The following is a 27,050-nucleotide window of genomic DNA, read 5'->3' as shown; positions in this document are numbered from 1 at the left end:
AATAAATGTAAAGGCCTAGGACGTTACTGTACCTCACGGTGAACTTTATAAACACTGTACACTTGGCTCCACTATATTTATACAAGTATAATTTTATTTCTTTAATAATAAATTAAGCTTGGCTTACTGTAACTTTTTCACTTTATAAACTAAAAATTTTTGAACTTTTGACTTTTTAGACAATGGTTTAAAATACAAACACGTTGTACAGCTGTACAAAAATATTTTTTCTTTATATCTATATCCTGTAATCTTTTTTCTAATTTTTATTTATTTTTTACTTTTTAAATTTTTGTTAAAAACTAAGACAAAAACCACACATATTAGCCTAAACCTACACAAAATCAGGATCACTAATATCATTGTCTTCCACCTCCATAACTTGTCCCCCTGGAAGGTCTTTAGGGGCAATTACATACACATAGCTGCCATCTCCTATGATAACAATGCTTTCTCCTGGAATGCCTCCTGAAGGACCCACCTGAGGCTCTTTTACAGTTAACTTTTAAAATATATCAATAAGAATACACTATAAAATAACAATAAAAAGTATAACATAGTGAATACATAAACCAGCAACATAGTTGTTTTTTATTATCAAGTATTGTGTACTGTACATAATTGTATGTGCTATACTTTCATATAACTGGCAATGTGGTAGGTTTGTTTACACCAGCATCACCATAGACACATGAGTGAAACATTGTGCTATAATTTTATGATGGCTTTGATGTCACTAGTATAGGAATTTTTCATTATCATCTAATGGGACCACTTTCATATATGTGGTCTATTGACCAAAACATTGTTATGCGGTGCATGACTGTTGGCATATGTGTGCATGTGTGTATTTTCTTTGAGGCTTTCTGTTGGATTGGTCTTTTTTTTTTTTTTAATGTTCAAATCCATCTATCCCCATCTACTCTTTCGGGATATTTACATTCTAATTGCTAGGTTAATAGTGATTACAATTAAAATTTTAACACCCATACTTTACTTACCAAGTGTAAAATTGTGATTACCTTTGCATTCCTAATCTAAAATTCCATAGAACATTTTAAGTATGATTTCTTTCTCCCAACCTGTTATCCTTGCCTGATATTTTAGTACTCAATTTAAATTTTACAACATTTTGCATTAGCTGTTTGAACGTATTTTTCTAGAAACTATGTCTTCTGTTGTTTAAAAGGTATGCTCTGTTTGTGATTTACTTAGAGTCAATCTATCTCTTATAGTTGATTTTAAAAGGTTTTTTCTTTGTCTTTGATATTCAGAAATTTTTCTACAATGTTATCGGATTTGTTTATTCCTTTCCTTCTGGAAGATTCTCAAGAATTGCCTCTCATTTGTCATCTGTCATCCAGTCATTCCCACTCACTCTTTATAAACTTCATATTCTGAATTAATGTCTCTTATGTTCTCTTTTACAGTTTCCAACTTATTATTTCTCTGGAGAAATGGTTGTTTCTGTAACTCCTCCATTCTCCAATTCACTAATTATTTCTTCACATGCATCTAATCTTCTGTTTAATTTTTCCAAGGGTATATACTTTTTCCTTTTATAAATGTTAAAACAGGTAGTTTTTCAAGTATGCCTGCCTTGTTTTCCAGTCTTTTCTAGTTATTTTAACATCATTTTTATTCATCTTTACATCTTTAATAAGTTAAAACATATAATTTAATGTTACAGCATAGTCTGAAATATCATTGGATGATTTACAGATCCTGGAGAGCTTATTTTCCTTTTCTTTGAGTTGGTTGGCTTCCTTATGTAGTTCATTCTATCTTAGATTATTAAAGAGTCATTTTAGGATATTTTTGACTTGACCTCCAGCAGTTTAGCAGGTCTCTAGTAAGCTTTTATATTAAAAAGTTTGCTTGGCAATGCTGTATCTGAAGAAATATATAATATCATGTCCCACATCTGTGCACAACACAAACAGGAGATTTGTTTTCCCATGTGTAACATTTTACCTGCTCCTGACTACAGGCAGACAGAAAATTTCCTTTATTTCTTGCAGTTTCTGTGGAGTGTTTCTAGTTCCCTTTTCTGAGACAGGCAGCCCTTTATGAGTCTGAGAATGATGCAGAGGTCTCATTTCCAAATTTCAGTATTTTGCTTCTCAGGGGTTTAATTTCTTAATTGCCTGTTTTTGCATTCTATACATCGGGATCACCAAGCCTTTAAATTTTACTTACTGTTCTGACAGAGATTTTCTTCTTCATTTTTAGTACTTGTAGATTTTCCACTTTTTCTTTTGAGCTTAACAATAGGTTGCTAAAATATTTTCAATATTTTGTATGTCATTCAGCATTTCCATACGTTCTTAATGGGGGCAAGTGTTCTACTTTGGGTCAGTCTGCTATTGTGGCAAAGGACCCCATAGTCTCTTATGTACATCTGTTTTGGAAAACTAAAAATAGGACTTTGAGCCTAGAATGGAACTCTGATTAGAATGCCTTTTTCTCTATGCTAGAATAACTACAAGTTCTACAAGGAAGAATAAAGAGAGGTAAGTTCAGCTGAAAACTTACCACAGTATCATCAGCAACAACGAACAATTCAATGTACTTTTCATTATGGATAGCCTGTAAATTTAGGGAAAATCCAGTTGAAGTATATTTAACACTTTTTATCTTAACCCTTTAAGATGGAAAAAAATTCTAATATTTTCAAGATAAGAAATGTTAATATTATTGATACAAAATGGGGAGGCACATGAATATATAAAAATTATATAAATTTATCTAAATGAAATCTACTATATGATTAAACATGGGGTCCTATATATTGGATTGTAGTATTTCCTATTTGTTCTTTTTATCTTTTCTTTTTTTAAAAAATTTATTTTATTTTTTAATTTCCAGGCTACATGTGCAGGATGTGTGGGTTTGTTACGTAAGTAAATGTGTGCCATTGTGGTTTGCAGCACCTATCAACCCATCATTTGGTATTAGTCCAGCATGGATTAGCTCTTTTTCCTAATGCTTTGTTTAGGCTTTCAGGTCAAATAAGAGTTGTAAAGAATCATAAACTCATACTTTAACATTTAGGTTTTGTTTTCTTCATTTACTGAGTCAATGCTTCATTAGTAAGCACGTACCTGACAGTTAAAACATAGGATGGAGTATTAGGACTGACTGCATTTCTTGTACTCCTTCCCCTGCCTCCCAACTTTCTAATTTTCAGTAGTCTCAATTCCAAGGAAACATGTATAAATTTTGCTAATTATAGATCTTTTATTTTTTATTTTTATATATTTATTTATTTTTCTTTTGAGACAGGGTCTCACTCTGTTACCCAGACTGGAGTGCAGTGGCAAGATCTTAGCTCACCGCGGCCTCCACCTCTTGAATTCAAGCCATTCTTCTGGCTTAGCCTCCCAAGTAACTGGGATTATAGGCACACGCCACTACTGGCCGGCAAATTTTTTGTATTTTTTTTTTTTTTTTTTTTTTTTTTTTGAGACGGAGTCTGGCTCTGTCGCCCGGGCTGGAGTGCAGTGGCCGGATCTCAGCTCACTGCAAGCTCCGCCCCCCGGGTTTACGCCATTCTCCTGCCTCAGCCTCCCAAGTAGCTGGGACTACAGGCGCCCGCCACCTCGCCCGGCTAGTTTTTTGTATTTTTTAGTAGAGACGGGGTTTCACCATATTAGCGAGGATGGTCTCGATCTCCTGACCTTGTGATCCGCCCGTCTCGGCCTCCCAAAGTGCTGGGATTACAGGCTTGAGCCACCGCGCCTGGCCAATTTTTTGTATTTTTAGTAGACACGGGGTTTCACCATGTTGGCCAGGCTGGTCTCAAACTCTGACCTCAAATAATCCGCCTGCCTCAACCTCCCAAAGTGTTGTGATTATAGGCATGAGGCATGAGCCACCATGCCTGGCTGATCTTTTATGTCTATAAAACACCAATACCAGATCTTTTATGTCTATAAAACACCAATACCAGGAGATTCTTCTAAGTGTTCAGTTTTCAGTGTGCATGCACTGAGGTATGTGCACATTCTCTGAGGACAAAGCAGAGGTAAATTGTTCAAAGATTTGGCTAAATCATTTTTCTATGGATGAAGTAATCATTTATTTGTTGATTTATTCAATCAAGAAACATCCATTAGGCATATAGTATGTTTCAGACACTATATGAATCAAGGACATATGAAAAAGAAAAACAACAATGTAGTTTACAGGCTAACATCCACTGGGAATTTAAGGAGATACAGATTAGTTGTGTAGAAAAGCCTAAAGTACCAAGGACTACGTTTATACAACCATCCCACCGAAAACTGAACTTGTTTTATCCTTAATTGTCCTTAACCATGAAAATATTTGGATGATAAAAAGGGCAGAACATAGCTTGCCATCAATACCTCTGCAAAAAAATGTCAGGGAAGACAAGGAAAGACAATATCTCTAGATTATGTTTTAGGACATTGAAAATTCCATTATTTCCAACTACTCATAGCCCCAGTGCTATCAATGTATACGTAGGATTGTAGAATCATCCTTTGTTGAAACTCATGAAACAAACTGAGATTTACTCTATGAAATAAACTTTTTACATAGATAACTGAAACAAAAGTTTTCCAATTTCAAATATCAGATAAAGTGCCAGACTCAGAGTAACACATACATTTCACTAGCTAGACTCATGCTTTCTCTCTAGACATCATCAAGAAAATAAAAGGTGTTTCATTTGGGGTAAAGATGACTTAATAATACTCACTTTCATTTTGGGGTCTCCTTCAGATTCAGTATCACCTGGAACAGTTTTCCTGGTAAGATTAAGCTCTGTACAGGAATAATTGGCAACATATGGCACCCTCGGGTTATATTTGAACACCAAATGTTCTCCCTCATCTGAGTATTTCACTGGTTCAATGAGGTATCTTTGGTCATTTACTCTGAAGAATCCCCTGTAGAAATTGGGAACACAATGTATATTCAAGGTCTATAATTACTCTACCACTGCAATGACTTTGTCTTTTCAAGAGAGAGAAACTACAAAGCCAGCGCCTCATGAACATGTAGGAAGGTGCTTTCAGTGGTAAGGAAATGTGATGATACGTGGCCTTTGACTGAATCAATACTTTTTTCTAAGAGTCACCTTACTAGATTTTCAGAAGTTGCACAGTCTAATATCTGCTTTGAGTACAGGTAGGGTAGCAAGTCCCACTGGTGGTTGTGGACCGCTGTCAAGTCTTAAGACTTAGTGCAAAAATTATGTGAGTTTCTATGTCTATCATGACGTGGAATATATGTAAAAGTAAATATATGAAAGTAAAAATACTAATATGTGGCAATTGTGTCATTAAAGGGGTTCTCATTCTTGAAAATACTAATAACTAGTCAAGTAAATTTCCCATAATTAAAGACAAAACTTCCTTGTTCTACTCTTTACCTCTCCACATCATCCTTCCTTGTCCATGAGCCTATGATCTATAGAGAACTATAGGCCTTACTTCTGAATTTTTACTTTCAAGAGGCTGCAAACACAGCTTGATTTAGTAAAAAGCTAAATGAGTCAAGCCTCATGGCATAATGGGAATTCACAAAACTAGCATTCAAAAGACCTGGGTTTTGGACTCAATTTTACCACTAGCAAATGAAATATTCAGGAGAAAGTTTCTAGTTTCAGTCAGTATCCTGATCAAATGGGAGGCCAGACTAAATGATTTTCAGTAATCTTCCAAATATGAATCCCTTATTCATATACTGCAAAGCATGTCTTGTTCAGGACTATGCATTAGACATCTGTTTGTCAAAACTTAAATTATAGGCTAGAGCTGAAACTGCTAAAAGTGCACAGCAACTTTTTTCTTATTCATTTTTCTATATACCAGGAGTGATAAAAGAAAATCAACAAAGTTAATTTCTTTGAAAATCCATAGGAAAACTCATAAAGGAAAACGAAAGATATTCTGCCTTACCTTAGACCATTACACGTACTGATACTGGCAGCTGAATCATATTCATGTACTATGGATCCTTGGTAAAAACAGTGATCCTAAAATAGAAGAAGACTCTATTACTATATATGTAAATATTGATATTATATAGATATTAATATTTAAATATTTTCTGTTCAGAATGTATCAATATTTTTTTGACAAATTGCATTGATATTTGTTCATTCATTAAATTCTTTCATTTGGAAACATTTGAGCCTGCTTCAGAGGCCTTTTACCTTAATTATGTGATTATTTTGTGTAAAGCAAAGTATAGATTCTTCCTCTACAAATTTTATAGTGTATTAATGATGATAGTAGTTTTAGAATTGTGACCATTTTCCTTAGAAATATAACTTCTTAATCCACCCTATAATTTTTATCAAACTAACCCTTCTGTGATAATACTATAATTTTTCCCAGTTGCCAATGAAATCAAGACAAATGCTTGATGATCATGAAAACTAGGTCTCCCTCTCCAACCAGTTCCCCTAACGCCTTTCTCTCTGGCCTGTTTCAATCAAGTTGGTGTCTTTTTTACTCCTTCCTTGATGCTCTGCCCGTGGTAGTCCAATCAGATAATTATTTTTCCCATCATTTCTATGTGTTCAAATCCTACCTATGGATGACACTTTCTATGGTCTTCCAGTGACCTCACACTCTCACAAATAACCCACCCCCTGCATCAAAGAATGTTACCCAGTTTTCCTCTTGTCCTATTTTGAAGATTGCATAAAGACTTAGCTCTCATAGAAGCTGGAAGTTGCAGCTGGGCACAGTGGCTCATGCCTGTAATTCCAGCACTTTGGGATGTCAAGGCGGGCAGATCCCAAGGCCAAGAGATCGAGACCATCCTGGCCAACATGGTGAAACCCCACCTCTACTAAAAATACAAAAATTAATCGGGCGTGGTGGCATGTGCCTGCAGTCCCGGGAGGCTGAGGCAGGAGAATCGCTTGAACCCGGGAGATGAAGGTTGCAGTGAGTTAAGATTGTGCCACTGCACTCCAGCCTGGTCAAAGAGTGAGACTCCATCTCGAAAAAAAAAAATGACACTCCATCTCAAAAAAAAAAAAAGTTGACTGTTGCTTTAAATGGAGGAAATACTTTTTTAAATGTATAGTTTTGGTAAAAGTAATGTTCTTGGAAGGTTACAGAGGACCTGTTTTGCAAAAAAGCAATGAGGGTATAAAAATAAAATCTATATCTAGATTTTATTAAAATTAATGGAATTATATTAATAGTAAATGAACAAAAAGTCATTTGAGGATTGAAGAAAAGACCTCAATATTGGTGCATCAGAAAAACTGGGTAAAGAGGTGAGAATCACAAAAGGATCAATGAATGGAGATTTTAAACTTGTTTCATAGCTTCAGATTTTATCCATGTAGCTTGATCACAGCCTCATAAGGTGCCTTATATTTTTGGTGTCCTGCTTTACCCTCTCCCAGACTTAACACCATATTGAGTGTATGGAAATCAGTTTAGGAAAAGAAAAGATATATTAGCAGTCAATGATTTGCTTGTTACGCAGTAAGAGGTTAGGGTCCACACAATCGTATTTTTATACTACAATTTTTCAGTGAGAGTAATCAATTCAGAACTTATTTCTGAAGTAGTACTTTCTGGAGCAGCTTGTACAGATAGAAGAGGGTTTCAAAATCACACCAGGAAATACTACTTTTAGAGAAGAGACACAGGAAAGTTCCATAAGATACCATGATCTGAAGATGCCTGGTGAACGCCTCTCCTTTCATGGAGTAGAATGTTTCACTGTAATTGGAGCCTAGGAACTCCCTGAAAAAGAGGGCAGACAGGTGGTGAGACTTGTTCACTCTAAAAATCTGACAGATAAAACCAATAATGTGATGGAGAAGTGTCCAGTTTGCTTCCACATCTCAGCAAGATCCTCTTCTGCTAAAAATGGTAAAGCAAAATCAAGCCCACTCATATGAAAAGCCTTTCTAACTAAATATCATGGTTCATAAAGACTGTAGAAAAACTAGAAAATAGATTCTGGCAGTTTTAGCAAAGCAGTATTTTTTTAAAAGCTTGGCGAAAATGTTATCTAAGTAAAAACCTGAGACCAAAATTAATGCAAAATACATGCATTAATATATGTGATGAAAATGTCTTATATTCATCACATCATAAGATATATGTGGTGAATATGTCTTAATATATAGTAACCTAACAGCTACATATTTAGGTAAATGCAATATGTATTAATTATAACAAATTTACACCAGCCATGCTGTATTTGGAACTGAGCCCAATCTCTCTACCCCATGGCAAGACCTTACCATTGCAGTTGTCTCTGTATCTATAGTGATGGGCCTGAATAAAGCCTGCCTTATGGTGCTTTAACAACTGTCACTGAATAATTTTTTCTTTAACATCTTTTTGGACTATCCATGGGCACTTCTTGATCCCAATTTGAACGTAAGAAACTTGTAGAAGTTCTTCTAAACTCAGTGCAAAACATACTTCCTGACGCCATCAAGCAGATTTTGAGATCCCTTCCTAAGGTATATTTCACACTTCCAAAGATGTTCATTTTCATGTCTGCCACATTTTCATTATGTATTTTAGAGGTCACCAAACCTTTGCTGTACAGGTGAAGATAATAAGCATTTGAAGCGGCCGGGAGGCTGAGGTGGGTGGATCGTGAGGTCAGGTGATTGAGACCATCCTGGCCAACATGGTGACACCTGGTCTCTACTACAAATACAAAAATTATGTGGGCGTGGTGCAGGCCTTTAATACCAGCTACTGGCGAGGCTGAGGCAGGAGAATCAATCACTTGAACCAGGGAGTCGGAGGTTGCAGTGAGCCGAGATCGCACCACTGCATTCCAGCCTGGCAACCAAGTGAGACTCCGTCTCAAAAATAAATAAAAATAAAATAAAAATAATAAAGATTTTAAAAAATACACATTCAAGGCTATGTGGGCCACATACATGGCTGCTATTACATGTTCTTTGTCTGATTTTATTTGTTGTTATTGTTGCTGCTGTTTATACTCCAGATATTCCAAATTTTAAACATTACTCTTAGATTAAGGGGTATGCATACATAGAAAATATGTCCAATTTGTTGTGCCAATTATCATTTGTTCACCCCTGGTATATTTCATGTCAGTCTTCAAGGTTACCTATGAACTACCTTAGGAAAGGGACTTTTTCATTTTTATTTATTTGTGTCTCCTGGTTTCTAAGGTAGTATTTGGAATACTAGGAGTGGTCAAAAAAATGCTGAACTAATGTTCAAAATGAACTAAATATAGCATTTCACTACTGCTATGGCGGAATAAGCTACTATCAGACAGACATTCTGTATATAGTTATTTAGTTCTGGATAACATACAAAAAGAAAGTACCTAAAGGGTCTAGGTATGGAGCAAAAACAGCATCCTCCAGGAAAGGGAAGGAGGCACAGGGAAGAAGGCACAGCATGAGATGAAGTTTCCAGTTTTACAGCATTTAGCCTGAGGTCAGGCTGAAGTCTGCCTTATAGAGGATGGATAAAACTCGGCTAGAAAACCACAGTTGTTCTGATTTGAAAAGTCATATAACAGAGTTTAGAGTAATGACAGTAACAGAAATGTACACAGTAATCATGGAAAAAAAATGAGAGAGTGGGGAGAATCCTCAGTTCTGTAAACAAACTCAGTTTGAAATTCAGAATTTTCCCTGAACTATGACTTCTGAGGGATAGACTAAAAGTAGCCATACTAAGAATAAAACAACTGAGCTAAAATTTGAGCTGCCACCCAGAAGACAGAATTTGCAGTTTAAGCCCAACAAAGTTAATCTCCAAATACAATGAAAATATGAGAACTCTTCAGCAGAACATAACAGAATTCAGAGTCCGTTTCACATAATATTCAAATTGTTCAGTTCATAATTCAAATTTACACAATGAAGAAACATAAAACATTGAACTATTGTCAAGAGAAAAGATGATCAGCAGAGACTTATCTCAAGTTAATCTAGAACTTGAAATTATAGATAAGACTTTTAAAGCAGCTACTATAACTATGCTCAGCAAAGTAAGAGAAAGTTATTTGCAAAGCATGCAAAAATGTAGAACTGTGGCAGATAAATGGAAGTTATATTTTTAAAAAACAAATTTAAAATGTTATAACTAAAATCTACCTAGATAAAAGTTTTAGTTGATATCCTTTAAATGAGAACAAAACTGATAAAGAAAGAGCTGACAAACTCAATGAGAGTTCAATAGAAATTATGTAATCTGAAAAAGAGACAGAAAAAAAGTAGAGCTTCAGAGTCAAGTAGATTATATCAAAGGACTAACATACTGATAAGTGGAGTGCTAGAAAGTGGAGAAAGGGTATAATAGAAAAAAATGGAAAAGTAGTAGCAAAAAATGAACCCAATTTGGAGAAAGACATGAATTGTAATTTCAAGAAGTTCAGCAAACATCAAGCAGCATTTATATGAAGAAAGTCACTCCTTTGCACATCACTGTCAGATTGCAGTGTATCAGAGATAAAGACAAAATCTTGAAACCAGCAAGAGAAAGACAACACGTCTTTCTGGGGAAATTTATACGACTGGGGAACAGAAATTTATAGACTATTAACATTGCATTAGAGACCATGTGAGCCAGAAGAGAGGAGAACATCATCAGTCATCATCTTTTCTTAAAAAATACAGAAAATGGACCAGGTGCAGTGGCTCACCCCTGTAATCTCAGCACTTTGGGAGGCCGAGACGGGTGGATCATGAGTCAGGAGATCAAGACCATCCTGGCTAACATGGTGAAACCCCGTCTCCACTAAAAATACAAACAATTAGTTGGCATGGTGGCGGGTGCCTGTAGTCCCAGCTACTCAGGAGGCTGAGGCAGGAGAATGGCCTGAACCCGGGAGATGGAGCTTGCAGTGAGCCAAGATCGCACCACTGCACTCCAGCCTGGGTGACAGAGCAAGACTCTGTCGCAAAAAAAAAGAAAAAGAAAAAGAAAATTGGTGAACCCAGAATTTATATGCAGCAAACTGCACCAAAAATAGCCTTCAAGAAGGAAGACAAAATAGACTTGCAGATAAAAGAAAATTGAAGTAAATTTTTGCCACAGATCTATACTACAAAAATTGGTAAAAGTTCTTTAGTTTGAATGAAACTGTAACACATGAAAAACTGAACCTCTAACAAAAGGGAGAGAGAAGAAATGATAAATAAATGAATAAACTAAAACATATTTTCACATAAGATACATATAAATGTTTAAAGTCAAAATTATAGTTATACATCATGTGATTAATAATCTATATAAATATATGTATATGGCAACTTTGCACAAATAAGTAGTATCTGTAAGTGAACATATTGCAATGTTTTTACATTTTATGTATAATGGCATGGTATTAACTGTAAATAATAATTAATTGTAAATATATGCTGCAATTTCTAAAATGAAAATTAAATCTAATGTAGAGAGTCATTGTTACAAATTTAACAGGTTAATAAGAAGCCAGTAGGGAAAGTGAAAAATAAAGTAAGCCAAAGATCAAAGGGAAAAGGATACTAACAGAGGAGATAAACAGAAATGAAATAATTCCAGCCATACAAATCATAACATTTAATGTAATGTTAATAGGAATGGTAACATTAACATTAAATATTAACCTACTAAAAAAGAATAGGCCAGACATGATGGCTCACACCTGTAATCCCAGCACTTTGGGAGGCCCAGGTGGGCGGATCATGAGGTCAGGAGATCGAGACCATCCTGGCTAACATGGTGAAACCCCGTCTCTACTGAAAATACAAAAAAAAAAAAAAAAAAAAAAAAAAAAAAAAAATTAGCCAGGCGTGGTGGCACGTGCCTGTAGTCCCAGCTACTCGGGAGGCTGAGGCAGGAGAATCGCTTGAACCTGGGAGGCAGAGGTTCCCTCTGGGAACCAAGTGCAGTGAGCCGAGATTGCGCCACTGCACTCCAGCCAGGGTGACAGAGTGAGACTCTGTCTCAAGAAAAACCAAAAAACAAACAAAAACAAGCAAACAAACAAACAAACAAAAAGAATAACATTAACGTTCAATGTTAATATTAACATTCCTATTGAAAATCAGAGATTATTAGAATGCATTAAAAATCAGGACCAAACTAATTTCCATCTTACAAAAGACACATTTTAAATGTAAAGACACAGATATGTTGAAAGGAAATGAATAAAAGAATAGTATCTTATTTATATAATAAACATAAGAAGGCTGGAATAGCTGTGTTAATATCAGATAACAAACTGCAAAATACACAAATGATTGGCCCAAAGATACGTTTTAAAAAATCAAACGAATCCAAACATTGGCAATTAAATAACATACTCCAAAATGATTCATGACTCAAAGAAGAAATCCCAGAAGAAATAAGAAGATATTTTGAAATGAATGATAATAAAAAAATCAAGACTTTTGAGATGTATCTAAATGAAGACTTGAGAGAAATGCTATGACTTCAATATTTTAAATACTTAGAAAATATTAAACATTTCTATAACCAGAGAAAAATAAACACCCAATAAGAAGAAAAAAGAAAATAATACAAATGATAAAAGAGATCAGTGAAATAAATAGACAACCAATTACAGTTATTCACAAAGCTAAAGAAAAGATCGGGCCAGGCATCATGGCTCACTCTCATAATCCTGGCACTTTGGGAGGCCAAGGCAGGAGAATTGCTTGAGCCCTGGAGTTCGAGACCAGCCTGGGCAATATGGTGAAAACCCATCTTTACATAAAGGGTTTTAAAAAACAAACCAGGCATGGTGACACATGCCTATAGTCTCAGCTACTCAGGAGGATGAGGTGGGAGGATGCCTACAGACTGGGAGGTTGAGGCTGCAATAGCCGTGATTGCACCAATGCACTCCAGCCTGGGAAACACAGTAGGACTCTGTCTCAAAAACAAAAAATAAAAATAACTAACTAAATAAAAGGTCGACAATTGATAGTCCCTTTTAGATTGGTAATATAAGAAGAAAAACCCAAATTACCAATGTTAGAAATTAAAAAAAGAGTTATCACTAAATAATTACTTTTTAAAATAATTATAATATTATAAAACACTTTATGCCAAATATGGGGCAACTTAACTGAAATAGACATTTTTCTTGAAAACTGTAATTTAAAACTGATGCATGATAGAATAGAAACTTTGAATAACCCCTTATCAATAAATTAAATTTGTTATAAAACCTCTTTCCTACACATACACAAAAATATGCTCAAGGCACATGCAGTTTCACTTGCAAATTCTATCAAATGCTTTGAATGTAAATAACATCTTTTAGAAAATATAGGAGAAAATATTTCCCAACTCAGGAGCCCAACATAATCTATTATCAAAATTTGATAAATCTATCATAAAAACTAAAATTTTAGTTTTTTTGGGAATAGCCATCAGTAACATAATTTCAAAAACCCTTAAGATATTGACAAATTAAATACAATAATTTATTGTGAAATAATATATAATGTATAATGATCAAAAATCAGTGTACACTGCCATATGGACATTTCAATGGATTCAGACAGAATACTTGCAGCAAACTTTTCAAGGAACTTTCTTAATCTGATAAATAAATGGCAAATCTACCGGTACTGTCATATTAATCATTTAATACTGAATACTTTCCCTTTAAGATCAGGAAAAGTGTAAGGTTGCCCTCACTCCTTCTAGTAAAATTGTAATGAAGGTCCTAGCCACTGTCATAAAATAAAGTATAGAAATAAAATAAATAATAATCAGAGAGGAAGATAAAACTATCAGTATTTTCAGATGACAAGATGGTAAATTTCCTAGAAGATTTCTAAGTGCTCTATAAAACAATCAATAAATTCATTTACTAATGCTTCTCAAATCCAAAGCCTAAATAAAATAATCCATTTTGCTTTTATATTATAGATGCAAATCATAGAAAAATGAAATAATAAAAACAATTGTGCTTATATAACCACCACAACTAGTAAATATATGGAAATAAATTTAACAAGACGGGTGAGAGCTCCACATTGTAAACTTTAAAACATGTTGATCAACATTAAAGAAGACGAGTTATAATGTGAATACTCAGCACTATTGAGATATTAGTTCTCTCCAAACTTATCTATAGATTCAATAAGCTAAAATGAAATTCAATAAAATTCCAGCAGGCCTTTTAATAGAAATTGCCAAGGTGATTCTAAATTTTGTAGAGAAATGCAAAGGACCTAGAATAAATAAACAATTCTGATTAGAAGAGTTACACATTGTGCCTTTAAGGTATACTAAAAAACTGCAGTAATCAAGGTAGTTTGGCCGTGACTTACAGACTGTACATAGATCAATAAGATAGAATAGAGAGCTGATAAACAGTCTTTTGATTTTGGCCAAAGGTGCCAAAGTAATCCAATAGCACCAGAAAGACAATTCATCAAAATGGACTGGAATAATTGGCTGTAAATATGGAAAAACAAGAATATTGACTTCTCCAGCAAATCACACCCACACATACACACACACACACACACACACACACACTCACACATATATGCACATACACAAATTTAAGGTCATAACAGACCAAAACTAAAAGCTAAAATTATGAAGAGCTTAGAAGCAAACATACAATATCTTTGTGATTTGCAGTTAGGCAATGTTTCTTAGGTCCTAGAAAGTGATGACCATAAAGAAATTGATAAATTGAAATTTATTTAAAATTATAAATTTTTACTTGTTTAAAGACACAATTTTTAAAAAATGAATTAAAAGGTCACAGACAGGAACAAAACATAACAAGAACTATATTTGACTAAGGGCTAGTCTCCAAATTATATGGTGGCTCATGCCTGTAATCCTATCACTATGCGAGGCCAAGGCGGGTGAATCGCCTGAGCTCAGGAGTTTAAGAGCAGACTGGCCAACACCGTGAAACCCCATCTCTACTAAAATACAAAAAATTTGCCGGACATTGTGGCGGATGCCTGTTGTCCCAGCTACTGGGGAGGCTGAGGTGCCAGAATCACTTGAGTCCAGGAGGCAGAGGTTGCAGTGAGCCAAGATCGCGCCATTCTACTCTAGCCTGGATGACAGAGCAAGAAAAAAAAAATCTCCTCGAACTCAATAATAGCAGTACAAATAACCCAATAAAAATGGGTAAATATTTAAAGGTAAAAAAGATACAAAAATGATAAAATAAGCACATACATGAATTTTCAACAGGAAACAGAATATTTAATAAAAGTTAAATATTACAAGTAACCAACTACTATAGCTAAAATTTTTTAAAGTGACAATATAAAATGATGAAGAATATATACAGCAGCTAGTATTCTCATACGTTGCTGGTAGTTACTAAAATTTTACAAATGCCTTGGAAAAGAATCTGTCAGATTTCTATGAAACTAAACATATACATATCCTGTGACACAGAAGTATCACTCCTTGGTGTTCACCAAAGAGAAATGAAAACATATGTTTATAAAAAGGCTGTGCATGAATGCTCATACAATTTTTACTAATGATAGCCAAACACTGAAAACAGCCCACATGTCTATCAATAGGAGAATGGATGAATGAACTGCATTATGTTTATTCAACAGAATACTACCAGAAAATAAAGACAGTAAACTTCTGATAAATGCAGCAACATGAATGAATCTCAGTATCAGTATGCTAAATTTTAAAAGTCTTAACACAAAAGAGTACATGTAGTATGATTCTCGTTTTAAAACTTTCCAGAATGGACAAAAGTAATCCATGGCGAAAAAACTTCCAAGGACAGATTTTGAGAGGAGGTGGCTAACAAGAAGCTTGAGGAACTTTTCTGAGTGATAGTTCTGTATTTTTATAGGAGTTTTATAGGTATGGGCATTTGCCAGAACTCAATGGATGGACCCAGCAATTCCACTTCTGGGTGTTTATGTAAAAGATTTGGAATCACTATGTGGAAAAGATGTCTCCTCCCCATGTTCATTGCAACACTATTCACAATAGCCAAATTATGGAATCAACCTAGGCGTCCATCAGCAGATGAACAGATAAAGAGAATATGGTAAAGATACACAATGGAATGATGTTCAGCCTTAAAATAGAAGAAAATTCTGTCATTTATGACAACATGTATGGAATTGGAGAACATTATGCCAAATGAAAAAAGCCAGGCAAAGGAAGACAAATACTGCATAATCTCATTGATATGTGGAATCTAGAAAAATTGAACTCATAGAAGCAGAGAAAAATGGTGGCTACCAGTGACTGGAGCTGTAGGAAAAAGGGGGAGATGATGGTCAAAGGGTACAAAGCCCAAGTTACATGGGATGAATAAGTTAGTTTGTGTTTTATTGAGATCCATTGCATAGCATGGTGAGTTTACTTAATAATAGTGTGTTTTACGATACAAAATCTTATTGAGTAAATTTCAAGTGTTTTCACGACAAAAAAATAAGTATTTGAGGTGATAGATATATTAATTAGTTGATTTAATTATTTCACATTGTATTCATGATCATAACATCACTTTGGCCACATAAATATATACAATCATAGTTTGTCAAATTATAATAAATGAATATATGCATGCATACATACATACATAAAATTCAACAAATATGTAGATGCACATTTAAGATTTATGTATTTCATTTTATGAAAATGTTACACAAATAAAAAATTAATTGTAAACATATATATTAGGCTGGGTGCAGTGGCGCACGCCTGTAATCCTAGCACTTTGGGAGGCCAAGGCAGGAGGATTGCTTGAACCAAAGAGTTTCAGTCCAGTCTGGATAACATGGTGAAATGCCATCTCTGCAAAAATACAATTAGCTGGGTGTGGTGGCATAGGCCTGTAGTTGCAGCTACTTGGGAGGATGAGGTGGGAGGATCACCTGAGCCCAGGAGGTTGAGAGCAAGGCTACAGTGAGCCATTATTATGCCACTGCACTCCAGCCTGGGTGACAGAGTGAGGCTGTATCTCAAAACAATCAAACAAACCAAAAACAAATACTAAACTTGAATGCTAAGTTTGTTCATGTATTGAGAGGAAAGTAAACTGATGTCCATAATATAATTTGAAATGCATAAAAATAACATGGAAGATGAATTGATCGATGGATGAATGGATAGAGGAGGAAGATGATATAAAACATAAATAGTAAAATATGAATGAATATGTGTATGTATGTGTACCTTAATGGGTCTATGGGTATATGTATATGTTAGTGGGTATATGGATTTTTTCAATTCTGCCCTGTGTGTTAAAATTTTATCATAGTAAACTTTTTGGGAACATTAACTAGATGCGACAGGTAAACAGAATATAATTATTTTGTAGTTGTTTTGAAAGAGCAAATATAAATTGTATGATAAATTGCTTGGTTGTATAGCAGATTCTAAATTAATATTTCTGATGAGTCATATACACATACAAATAAAACTCTTCATCTATTAATAGATTTATTACAGCGAACAGAAAGTTGACCCAATCAATGTTTCCACGGAATGAATATACAATCTGATTTGACATTGTTGTCACAGAAAAATTCATCACTATTTCTCAACATGAGTTTATAAAATAAGTATGTATTATTATCAAAACCAAGCTGAATGAAACTTAGAGGGGAAACGTTGAAAAGTGTGGTCATGGAGAAAAAGACAAATAGAAATCTAAATAAGATCAGTTTCTGTTTGTTACTGTGTTATGAAAACATCCAATTACGTAATATTCACAGGTTTGGAGGCTCTGTGGTATGCACTAAATTCATTTACTTTGTAGAACTGAGGGAATGAGGCCGTGTTGCCTGTTACACACGTTGAAATTAGATTAAACTGCTCTGTGTGTGTGCAACCCAGTAACAGGCCATGCCAGGCTGATCAGCAGGATCGAGCAATGGCTAGTACAATGAAATTGACTCAGAGGCCTAGGCAGCCTGGGGGAATTGTGAAAGCAACTTGAAACTCCTCAGTCAGACCATCTGCGTCATCGTGTGCTCATGAGTATTGTGACCCCGGACAAGTTATCTTTTCAGTGTACCTATGATTCTTCCTCAGTAAAGTGCAAATTAAACAGTATCTGTCTCATACACATTTTTCAGGAATTAAAAAGCAACTTAGGGAAAGAGAAATCTCTCAATAAATGTTAGCTTCTTTCATGCTGAGAAGGTAAAAATATGCAGTCTAAATATATTATCAGTATAGTTACGGAATTAAGTTTATTATTCTGCACGTGTGTGTGTCTGTGTGTCTGTGTGTTGTTATTTTTACTAATAGACCAGAGTCTCAATTCCCCAACAGTGTCACTCTTTCTTTCTGCTTAGCATTTGACAGCTCCTCATCCTTTTAATATTTGGGACCCTGAGACAGAGCTATTATGTGTAGAAATGGGCCAATGGAGAAACAATGAAAATTAAACAGCAGCAACAGGAGAGATTATTTTGAAGAACGCCATTGAAGAAAGTTATAGGCATTGCAATTACAGTATTTGGCTACACAAAATGTCTTGACGAAGCAAATGCTCTACAGTTCGTAGTTTACTCTGCAGTGGAACTTGGTTTGATATCTAGTTTGCACAACTTGGAAGTCACTTTAAAAGCCATGTTTTTCGAATTTCTTTTGTTCCACTGATTCCCAACACAGTGATGTATTAACCCTGTTCTTAGAGTGACTATATGGAGTTCAAAAAATTCTGAGTATCCAAAGTAGGGAGTTATTTAGGAATGGGAGAAGAAGAGCGGCATCTATGATTGTCTTTCAGCTTTTGAGATGTGATTGGCTTACACATGAAGAGCTTTCATTTGAAGAGGAAAAATTCAGATTACATACAAATAACAATGACTTAAGGAATCCACTTCACTGGCAGTTTTTACGAAAATTGGGATACTGTAGTTACTAAAATCTATAAGGTACTGGAATCACAGTAGAACTTACCTGGATCTTAGAAGATGAAGGACTAAGGTTTTTCTATTTAGTTTTATTTCATACAACAATTCTTCTTCATACGTTTCCTGAAAAACAAGAGGTATCACGTGACTTCAACATGGGCTCATTTAGTGTGTATTGAGCAAGCAGTGCTTTGGGTGGACGTTCCCTATCTCCAATCCACTCAGCAGTCCTTTCAGCCAAAAGGCAAAATACTGATAAAGATGAATTGAAAGAGAACTAATACTAGAAGGAAGATTTTACAAACCTCCTTCTAGTTATATTTTAGAACTGATTTCTTCTAGTTACATTTATATTAGAATAAAATATAAATATATTTAGTTGTATTTATTCTTTTATATTTTGTATTATTTATATTTTATAGTTTATATTATTAGTCATATTTATATTATAGCTATTTATATTATAATATAGCATATTATAGTTTAATATAATTATAATTAATAATATAATATAGCATATTATATGTAGTTTCTAGTCATAAAATACAATACAATGGAAAATGCAGATTCTCTCCTCATCCAAGGATACACCATTTGCCATACGTCCATGCAGCAGCCCTATACACAGATATCCTGTTCACGCATTTTTAAAACAAATTTTATACATACTGTTTTTTCGTCTACTTTCCACTCAATGATAAATCATGGCTATTTCCTATTTTAATAAATTTTTCACAGTATATGTCTTTAGGCAGCTAAGCACAATGTGAGTGAAACTTCATTTATTTAATCTATATTTACTATGAGAAATTTGGTTTGGGGTATTCCTTGTAGTTGGGCAGAGCTGCGTTTTCAATGACATGAAAAAAAAAATGTAAAGCTTTTGATAAATATTGCCAAACTATCATAAAGAAAGGAAGTGGACATATTTAGAACTTCACCATCAATTTATAGCAGTTTCTGTTTCCTCGCCTTCTTACCAGTAATAGCTATTATGATTAATATGAATATTTCAGACAATGAATTGATAACTTATTGTGATAAATTGTTTTCCTGGATGATCATTCACATCAATATTTTTCCTTTATTTATTGAGTTATTTGTAGTTTTCAAATGGATTCTGATTCATGTTCTTTCACCATTTTCTTTTGTGGTATTTTATTTCTTCATGCTTCATAAAAATTCTCTATAATTTAAGATTCACAGTTGTTGGTCATACGTGTTGCACATTTCTTTGAGATGACTGTTCACTCATTTATTCAATGCCTGCTATTTCAGGCACAGTAATATGGAAAATACAATGGTGTAGAAGGTGGAGGTCTCTGTCCTCATGGAAGCCCCTGCCTGGCAGAGAAAAACACTGGATAACCAAGCACACATAGTGGAGTGTAATGAGCATTATCATAGGAGAGGCGCGAGTACTGTGCCAGGGATATTGCAAGAAGTTGGAGGCAGGGAACAGCACATGCCGAGGCCCTGAGCCAGGAAGGAACATGACACATTTGAAGAACAAAGAGAGGATCAACATTGCTGGAAAATCAAATGGAATAGAAATGAAAATGACAAGGTGGGAAGGAGTAAATCATGCACAACCTAGTAAGTCAAGGATTTGGGCCTTATCCTAAGGACAAAGAGAAGCTAAATATCTAGGCAGAAACATGTGGTAGCAAGCATGGTGTTTTAGTACTTTACTTATTATAGATAATGGATTAGCAAAACTCAGTACTGTAGCCAGGAAAACCATTTAAGGCTATTGATGAATGCAGGTGATTTGAGCAGAGGAGTAAGGAGTAGATAACTTTAAAAGACATTTACATGCTATTTTTTTTATTATACTTTAAGTCCTAGGGTACCTGTGCACAATGTGCAGGTTTGTTACATATGTATACATGTGCCATGTTGGTGTGCTGCACCCATTAACTCGTCATTTACATTAGATATATCTCCTAATGCTATCCCTCCTCCCTCCCCCCTCCCCACAATAGGCCCTGGTGTGTGATGTTCCCCTTCCTGTGTCCAAGTGATCTCATTGTTCAATTCCCACCTATGAGTGAGAACATGCGGTGTTTGGTTTTCTGTTCTTGCGGTAGTTTGCTGAGAATGATGGTTTCCAGCTGCATCCATGTCCCTACAAAGGACACGAACTCATCCCTTTTTACGGCTGCATAGTATTCCATGGCGTATATGTGCCACATTTTCTTAATCCAGTCTGTCACAGATGGACATTTGGGTTGATTCCAAGTCTTTGCTATTGTGAACAGTGCTGCAACAAACATACATGTGCATGTGTCTTTATAGCAGCATGATTTATAATCCTTTGGGTATATACCCAGTAATGGGATGGCTGGGTCAAATGGTATTTCTAGTTCTAGATCCTTGAGGAATCGCCACACTGTTTTCCACAATGGTTGAACTAGTTTACAGTCCCACCAACAGTGTAAAAGTGCTCCTATTTCTCCACATCCTCTCCAGCACCTGTTGTTTCCTGACTTTTTAATGATTGCCATTCTAACTGGTATGAGATGGGATCTCATTGTGATTTTGATTTGCATTTCTCTGATGGCGAGTGATGATGAGCATTTTTTCATGTGTCTGTCGGCTGTGTGAATGTCTTCTTTTGAGAAGTGTCTGTTCATATCCTTTGCCCACTTTCTGATGGGGTTGTTTGTTTTTTTCTTGTAAATTTGTTTGAGTTCTTTGTAGGTTCTGGATATTAGCCCTTTGTCAGATGAGTGGATTGTAAAAATTTTTTCCCATTCTGTAGGTTGCCTGTTCACTCTGATAATAGTTTCTTTTGCTGTGCAGAAGCTCTTTAGTTTAATTAGATCTCATTTGTCAATTTTGGCTTTTGTTGCCATTGCTTTTGGTGTTTTAGACATGAAGCCCTTGCCCATGCCTATGTCCTGAGAATCTACAAGGCTCAGTGATAGTTAGAGATGGTGTAAGAGAGAGTAGTCAAGACTAAGCCCAGATTTCTGATTTGTTCAACTTGTAGAGCTATGCTACTATAGCAAGGAAGATCTGAAGAGGGGCAGCTATGAGGTTGGGAAGAAGAGTTTTGTATTTGCTCAATGTTAAGTGTGCATAAGTTAAGGCTGTTTTGACTGCAAGTTGAACAATAAAATTACAGCTTTATCATAAAGACACAGAATTCCCAGGTGGGGGGCCAAGAAACTAGGCTAGGTTCTTAATCAGATAGAAAGCGTTTGGTCACATTTTGCAACATGATGAGTTGTGTGTGTAGAGGTGTGTATGTGTGTGTGTCTGTGTGTATGTGTACATGCATATATGGGTGTAATGGAACTTTTTGGAAATTGAAATGTGGATTTTATATTAACAAATATTAAAAGATTATTGTTAATATTGTCGATATTGTTAATATATTTTAAATTGTGTCATTAATATTGTTTTTAATAAGAATGTGGTTTTTAATTTTTATTTTGGAATCATTTTAGGTTTACAGAAAAGTTGGAAAGACAGCGTAGAGTTCCACATACTCTGCACTCAGGTTTCCCTGTTCGTTAACATCTGACATTACTATAGTCTATTTGTCACAACGAATGAGAGCCCAGATTCATATAATATTATTAATTAAAGTGTATAGTTACTCAGATTTTCATAGTTTTTCCCTAATGTACTTTAAGTCTTTCAGGATCTGATCCCAGATCCCACACTACATTTAGTTGTCATGTCTCCTTAGCCTCCTCAAGTCTCACAGTTTCTCAAGTTTTTATTTTTTTATTTTTTATTATCTGGACCTTTATGGGGAGTGTCTGTCAAGCATTCTGTAGGATGTCTTACAATTTGTTTTTGTTCTGATGTTTTTCTCATGCTTAGACTGATGTTATGGATTTTGAGGTGAGAACCACAATAGAAAATGCCATTTTATTACACCCTGCTAGCCACAGGACTTAACAAGTGTTAAAGTTGATTACGTGGCTGAGGTGGTGTTGCCATCTTTCTCTTTAAAATTACTCTTTCCCCCCTTCAATATTGTACTCCCTGGAAGGAAGTCACCACCTACAGCCCACACTTAACAGGTGGGGATTTAGGTTCCACCTCTTGGAGAGGACAGCATCTACATAAATTATTTGATTCTTCTCCCAGGAGAATTGTCCATTTTTTACATTTATTTATTATAATTTATTCAATTATTTATTTAGATCAGTATGGGCTCATGATATTTATTTATACTTCATGTTATAATACAAAACTGTTACTTATTTTGTTCTTCAAATTATCCCAGCTTTGGGCATTGGGAGCTCTTTCTGTTGGCTTCTGAATTCTTTTGACAAGACCCCTTCAATGTGGTTTGAATTTTGTTTTGTCTGTTTGAGCACATTCTGGTACTACAAGAAGCTTTAGTTTCATTGTTTATATTTCTTGCCCTTATCCAAGCTTATCTGGCATATTCATAGTGATATTTTTATTTTATTTTATTTTATTTTATTTTATTTTATTTTATTTTTTTGAGAGAGTCTTGCTCTGATGCCCAGGCTGGAGCACAGTGGCATGATCTCAGCTCACTGCAACCTCTGCCTCCTGGGTTCAAGCAATTCTGCCACTTCAGCCTCTGGAGTAGCTGGGATTAGAGGTGCACGCCACCATGCCTGGCTAATTTTTGTAATTTTAGTAGAGATGGGGTTTCACCATGTTGGCCAGGCTGGTCTAGAACTCCTGGCCTTGAGTGATCTGGCTGCCTTGGCCTCCCAAAGTGCTGGGGTTACAGGCGTGAGCCACTGCACCCAGCCATGATGAGATTTTTAACATCAGTCTTGATTAAGTCTTAAGACAGTAGTTATGAGAAGAGCCCACCAGTATATGCACAATGGGTGTTAGACAACTGGTGAAAGCCCCCTTAGCTGAGTACCAATCTTCAGCCAAGACAAAGTCTGAGACAGTGAGAAAAGAGTTGGATATTAAGAGAGAAATCTTTCAAAGAGAATTGTTGAAGAAAAATAGTTACATATTACTTCCAAAGGGGAGGAGATGAAGAGTTGCTTTTTTATTTTAATCATCTCAAGTCATAGGAAAGAGATCTCAATGGGACTGTTTAGAAAATCAAAATGTATCTAACGTATGACTGAGAAACCTAACAAGTGAGAACGTGAAAAACTGGCTGTTCTAATGGTGGACAGAAGAAACTCACTGGGAAGGGTTGGGACTTCCATAGCACATTTGGACAAAGTGCCTGTCAATATTCTCCATGAGCCAAATTAAAACCTAAGGCTTAAAAATCAAGTGCCTAATGAAAAATATCTAAGGACATTCATCTAATGTCTTTTATAACAGTGGAAATTAAAAACATCCTAATTTTCAAGCTTGTTCCCACTTATATATATTCCCTATTTTCTATGATAAGCATTCGTTACTTTTGAAAGTAATATTTCACCTATTTTTATTTAATTTTTAACGTCTGAATAAATACCCTTCTAGGCAACAGACCAAGCAGGTCTTTGAGTTCCTCTGAAAGTTGTACATCTTTGCTGTAGACTCTATAAACAAAAACCTGCATACCAGACCTCTGGGAAAGCAAAATGCTCAAGATGACATTTGCCAGGCACTGGCTCAGAACAAATGAGGTTGTTATAAGTCAGCCTGAAAAGCCGTTGGTGGAACTCCATAAACTGGAAAATTTAGAATGGTATCCCCTAAACCTGAGCTTTACTCCTTTTTGTTTTCTAACCCAGTGAGAGGTGGCTTATTCCTAAGCACATACTGTATGCTGAATGGGAGTCCTTAGAAACATTGAAACTCCTCTCTCCCTATTTGCTTTTGGTTGGAGCCAGAGACAACTGTCTACATGCCTGTGAAAGCAATGAGTCTTATTTACTAAATCAAAACCTGTACCTCTATGTCATCATGATGGGTGTGTCCAATATCTCGCTTCTGTATCGGAGGAAGCTTTTTAGGATGAACCAGTTGTTGACCCTCTACTCCAAGGATGATCTTTTCTACAAGGAAACATAGGGCAAAAATCCGTCTGACATTAACATTCATCCACAGCGGCTGAAAAACAGAATTGTTATAATACAGTTCATTTGCCCCCAATTAGCAGCCATGGACAGCAACACTATGAAATATTATTCCCACTTTGCTGGCAAGGAAATTGACACTGATATTTACAAATCAGGAGAATATGAGGAAACTTGGAAAGGACCCAAATAAATCAGTGTCCCTCCATTTCCTCCATATTTTTGCCATGTTCTGCAGCTGTAATTTTATTTTTTATTTTATTGATTTATTTTTTTTTTGAGATAGTCTCACTCTGTCGCCCAGGCTGGAGTGCAGTGTTGCGATCTCAGCTCACTGTAACATCCTCCTTTCCAGTTCAAGTGATTCCTCCACCTCAGCCTCCCGAGTAGCTGGGATTACAAGCACACGCCACCATGACTGGCTAATTTTTGTATTTTTAGTAGAGACGGGGTTTCACCATGTTGGCCAGGCTAGTCTCAAACTCCTGACCTCAGGTGATCCGCCCGCCTCAGCCTCCCAAAGTGCTGGGATTACAGGCATGAGCCACCATGCCCCACCTGCAGTTGTCATTTTATTATCCTCATGCCAACCTCTGGATTTTGTCTCATGTCAAAGCCTGCACTGTTGGCCTGTTTCAATGTAAATTACTGAATTTGGTCTTCCAGGGATGTTTGCATTTAAAGTCTTACCTTCCATAGTTAAGTATAAGGCCTCTACCTGTTAAAGAATTTTGGTCCTGAATCAGTGCTAATCATAATCTTCTATTCATGACCTTAATAGTCATCTGTGAGGTGAGCCCTGCTTAATTAAGGTGTGGTACTTAAAGAGCAATAAAGAGGAGAGGGCAGGGGCTTTTTGGAATATGCTCTGATTTGAATCTAGGCTTTACCAATTTATTGGTTGTGTGGTCGCGAGTAGCATATCTAATCTCTCTGATCTGTAAATACTCATCTCATTTTCTTTATCTTGTAAAGTGGGGATATTAATTTCGAATTTTAAACTCTTTAACATACAAAACAGCTAATGGCCAGCACAGTGTCTGCCATGCTGCAGATATGCAGTACTTGTCCACTCCCTTCTCCTCCTTACTGTGGGTCAGAGTGTTCAAGAGTGATATAGCATTACACAGATGCATGGACTCTCATGATTAGCCATAATCTGGTCGAAGCTCTCGGCAAAATCACCAATGCATAGTTAATGTCTTTATCACTTACAATTTAAAGTTTGTGACTAACATTACCTCATAGCATAATAAGAAAGTCCTGATAAAAGGAGCGAGACTTACCTTTAACCTGAAGAATGAGTAAAATCATCAAGAATATACACCCGGGAAGCATTCTGAGTGATTCTGGCAGAGGAGAGCACAAGTGCTTGAGAAAAGGTGTTCACCTTTCTTCCTCCTTGCTTCCACTGCAGGGATGAAGCACCTCACAGATAGGTGGGCAGTTTTGATCCAGCACAAGGAAATGTTCCTTGAGGGAGTTACACAACATGCGAGGTGCTTGAGGCTAAAACCTGGAGGTTGAACACCATGTTCTAATTAAAGACGACGACCAAGGTGGTGGTGGTGAAGGTTGGCTGGACATAGATTCCTACTTCATGTCTAATATAAATTTGATATCAGATATCTGAAAATTTCAAAAGTGGGAAAAAATAAAAAATGTCTTAGAAAAAAATGTTGAAAAATATTTATATATGCTCTGGTTGAAGACGCTTAAGTTCTTGCTATACAGATTGTGCCATATAAAAACTATAAAGGAACATTTGTTAAAATAAATGAGAAATACTGAAAATTTATATGGCATAAATCACATATTAAAATTAAAATATCCAAACTCCAGAAATGTATGCAATAAATAATTAAAAGGTGGGAGTAAGTGTCCTTATAATATAGAACTCTTTCAAATAAATACAAAAAGGATAATACTAATGGACAAATGTGCAAAAGGCCTAGACAATTCTATCTGTATGTCTGTGTTCTCTTGTTACGTTAGCAGAGTTATCTCATGGCCAATATAATCTTTTTATCTTCATTTGAGATTCTATGTCTTGCTTGCATCTATATCTCTCTAATATTTCCAAAAACTGAACCAATCTATGTCAAATTGGAAGCTTCCTTTTGATATTTAGACCCTCTACTCCAAGGATAACCTTTTCTACAAGGAAACATAAGGGGAAAAATCCATCTGACATTAACATTCATCCATTGTGATTGAAAAACAGAATTGTTCTCATACATTTC

General features: G+C 35.5%; 1 protein-coding gene across 1 annotated transcript in view; it reads right to left on the bottom strand.

The window, feature by feature from the left end:
* The window catches only part of ADAM7 (ADAM metallopeptidase domain 7), a 65,427-nt gene extending 39,103 nt beyond the window's left edge, over positions 1 to 26,324 (bottom strand). The window contains exons 1-7 of the mRNA XM_010364115.2: positions 26,094 to 26,324; positions 24,683 to 24,786; positions 18,879 to 18,955; positions 7,667 to 7,745; positions 5,931 to 6,007; positions 4,727 to 4,916; positions 2,536 to 2,589 (exon numbers count right to left, since the gene is read on the bottom strand). Coding sequence (XP_010362417.1) covers positions 2,536 to 2,589; positions 4,727 to 4,916; positions 5,931 to 6,007; positions 7,667 to 7,745; positions 18,879 to 18,955; positions 24,683 to 24,786; positions 26,094 to 26,145 — 633 coding nt within the window. The 5' untranslated portion in view covers positions 26,146 to 26,324. The remainder of the gene's footprint in view (positions 1 to 2,535; positions 2,590 to 4,726; positions 4,917 to 5,930; positions 6,008 to 7,666; positions 7,746 to 18,878; positions 18,956 to 24,682; positions 24,787 to 26,093) is intronic.
* Between the last annotated feature and the right edge of the window lie 726 nt (positions 26,325 to 27,050).

The sequence above is a fragment of the Rhinopithecus roxellana genome, chromosome 9 (genome assembly GCF_007565055.1).
Source record: "Rhinopithecus roxellana isolate Shanxi Qingling chromosome 9, ASM756505v1, whole genome shotgun sequence".
NCBI lineage: Eukaryota > Metazoa > Chordata > Mammalia > Primates > Cercopithecidae > Rhinopithecus > Rhinopithecus roxellana.
This window is presented reverse-complemented; position numbering and strand designations above follow the sequence as displayed.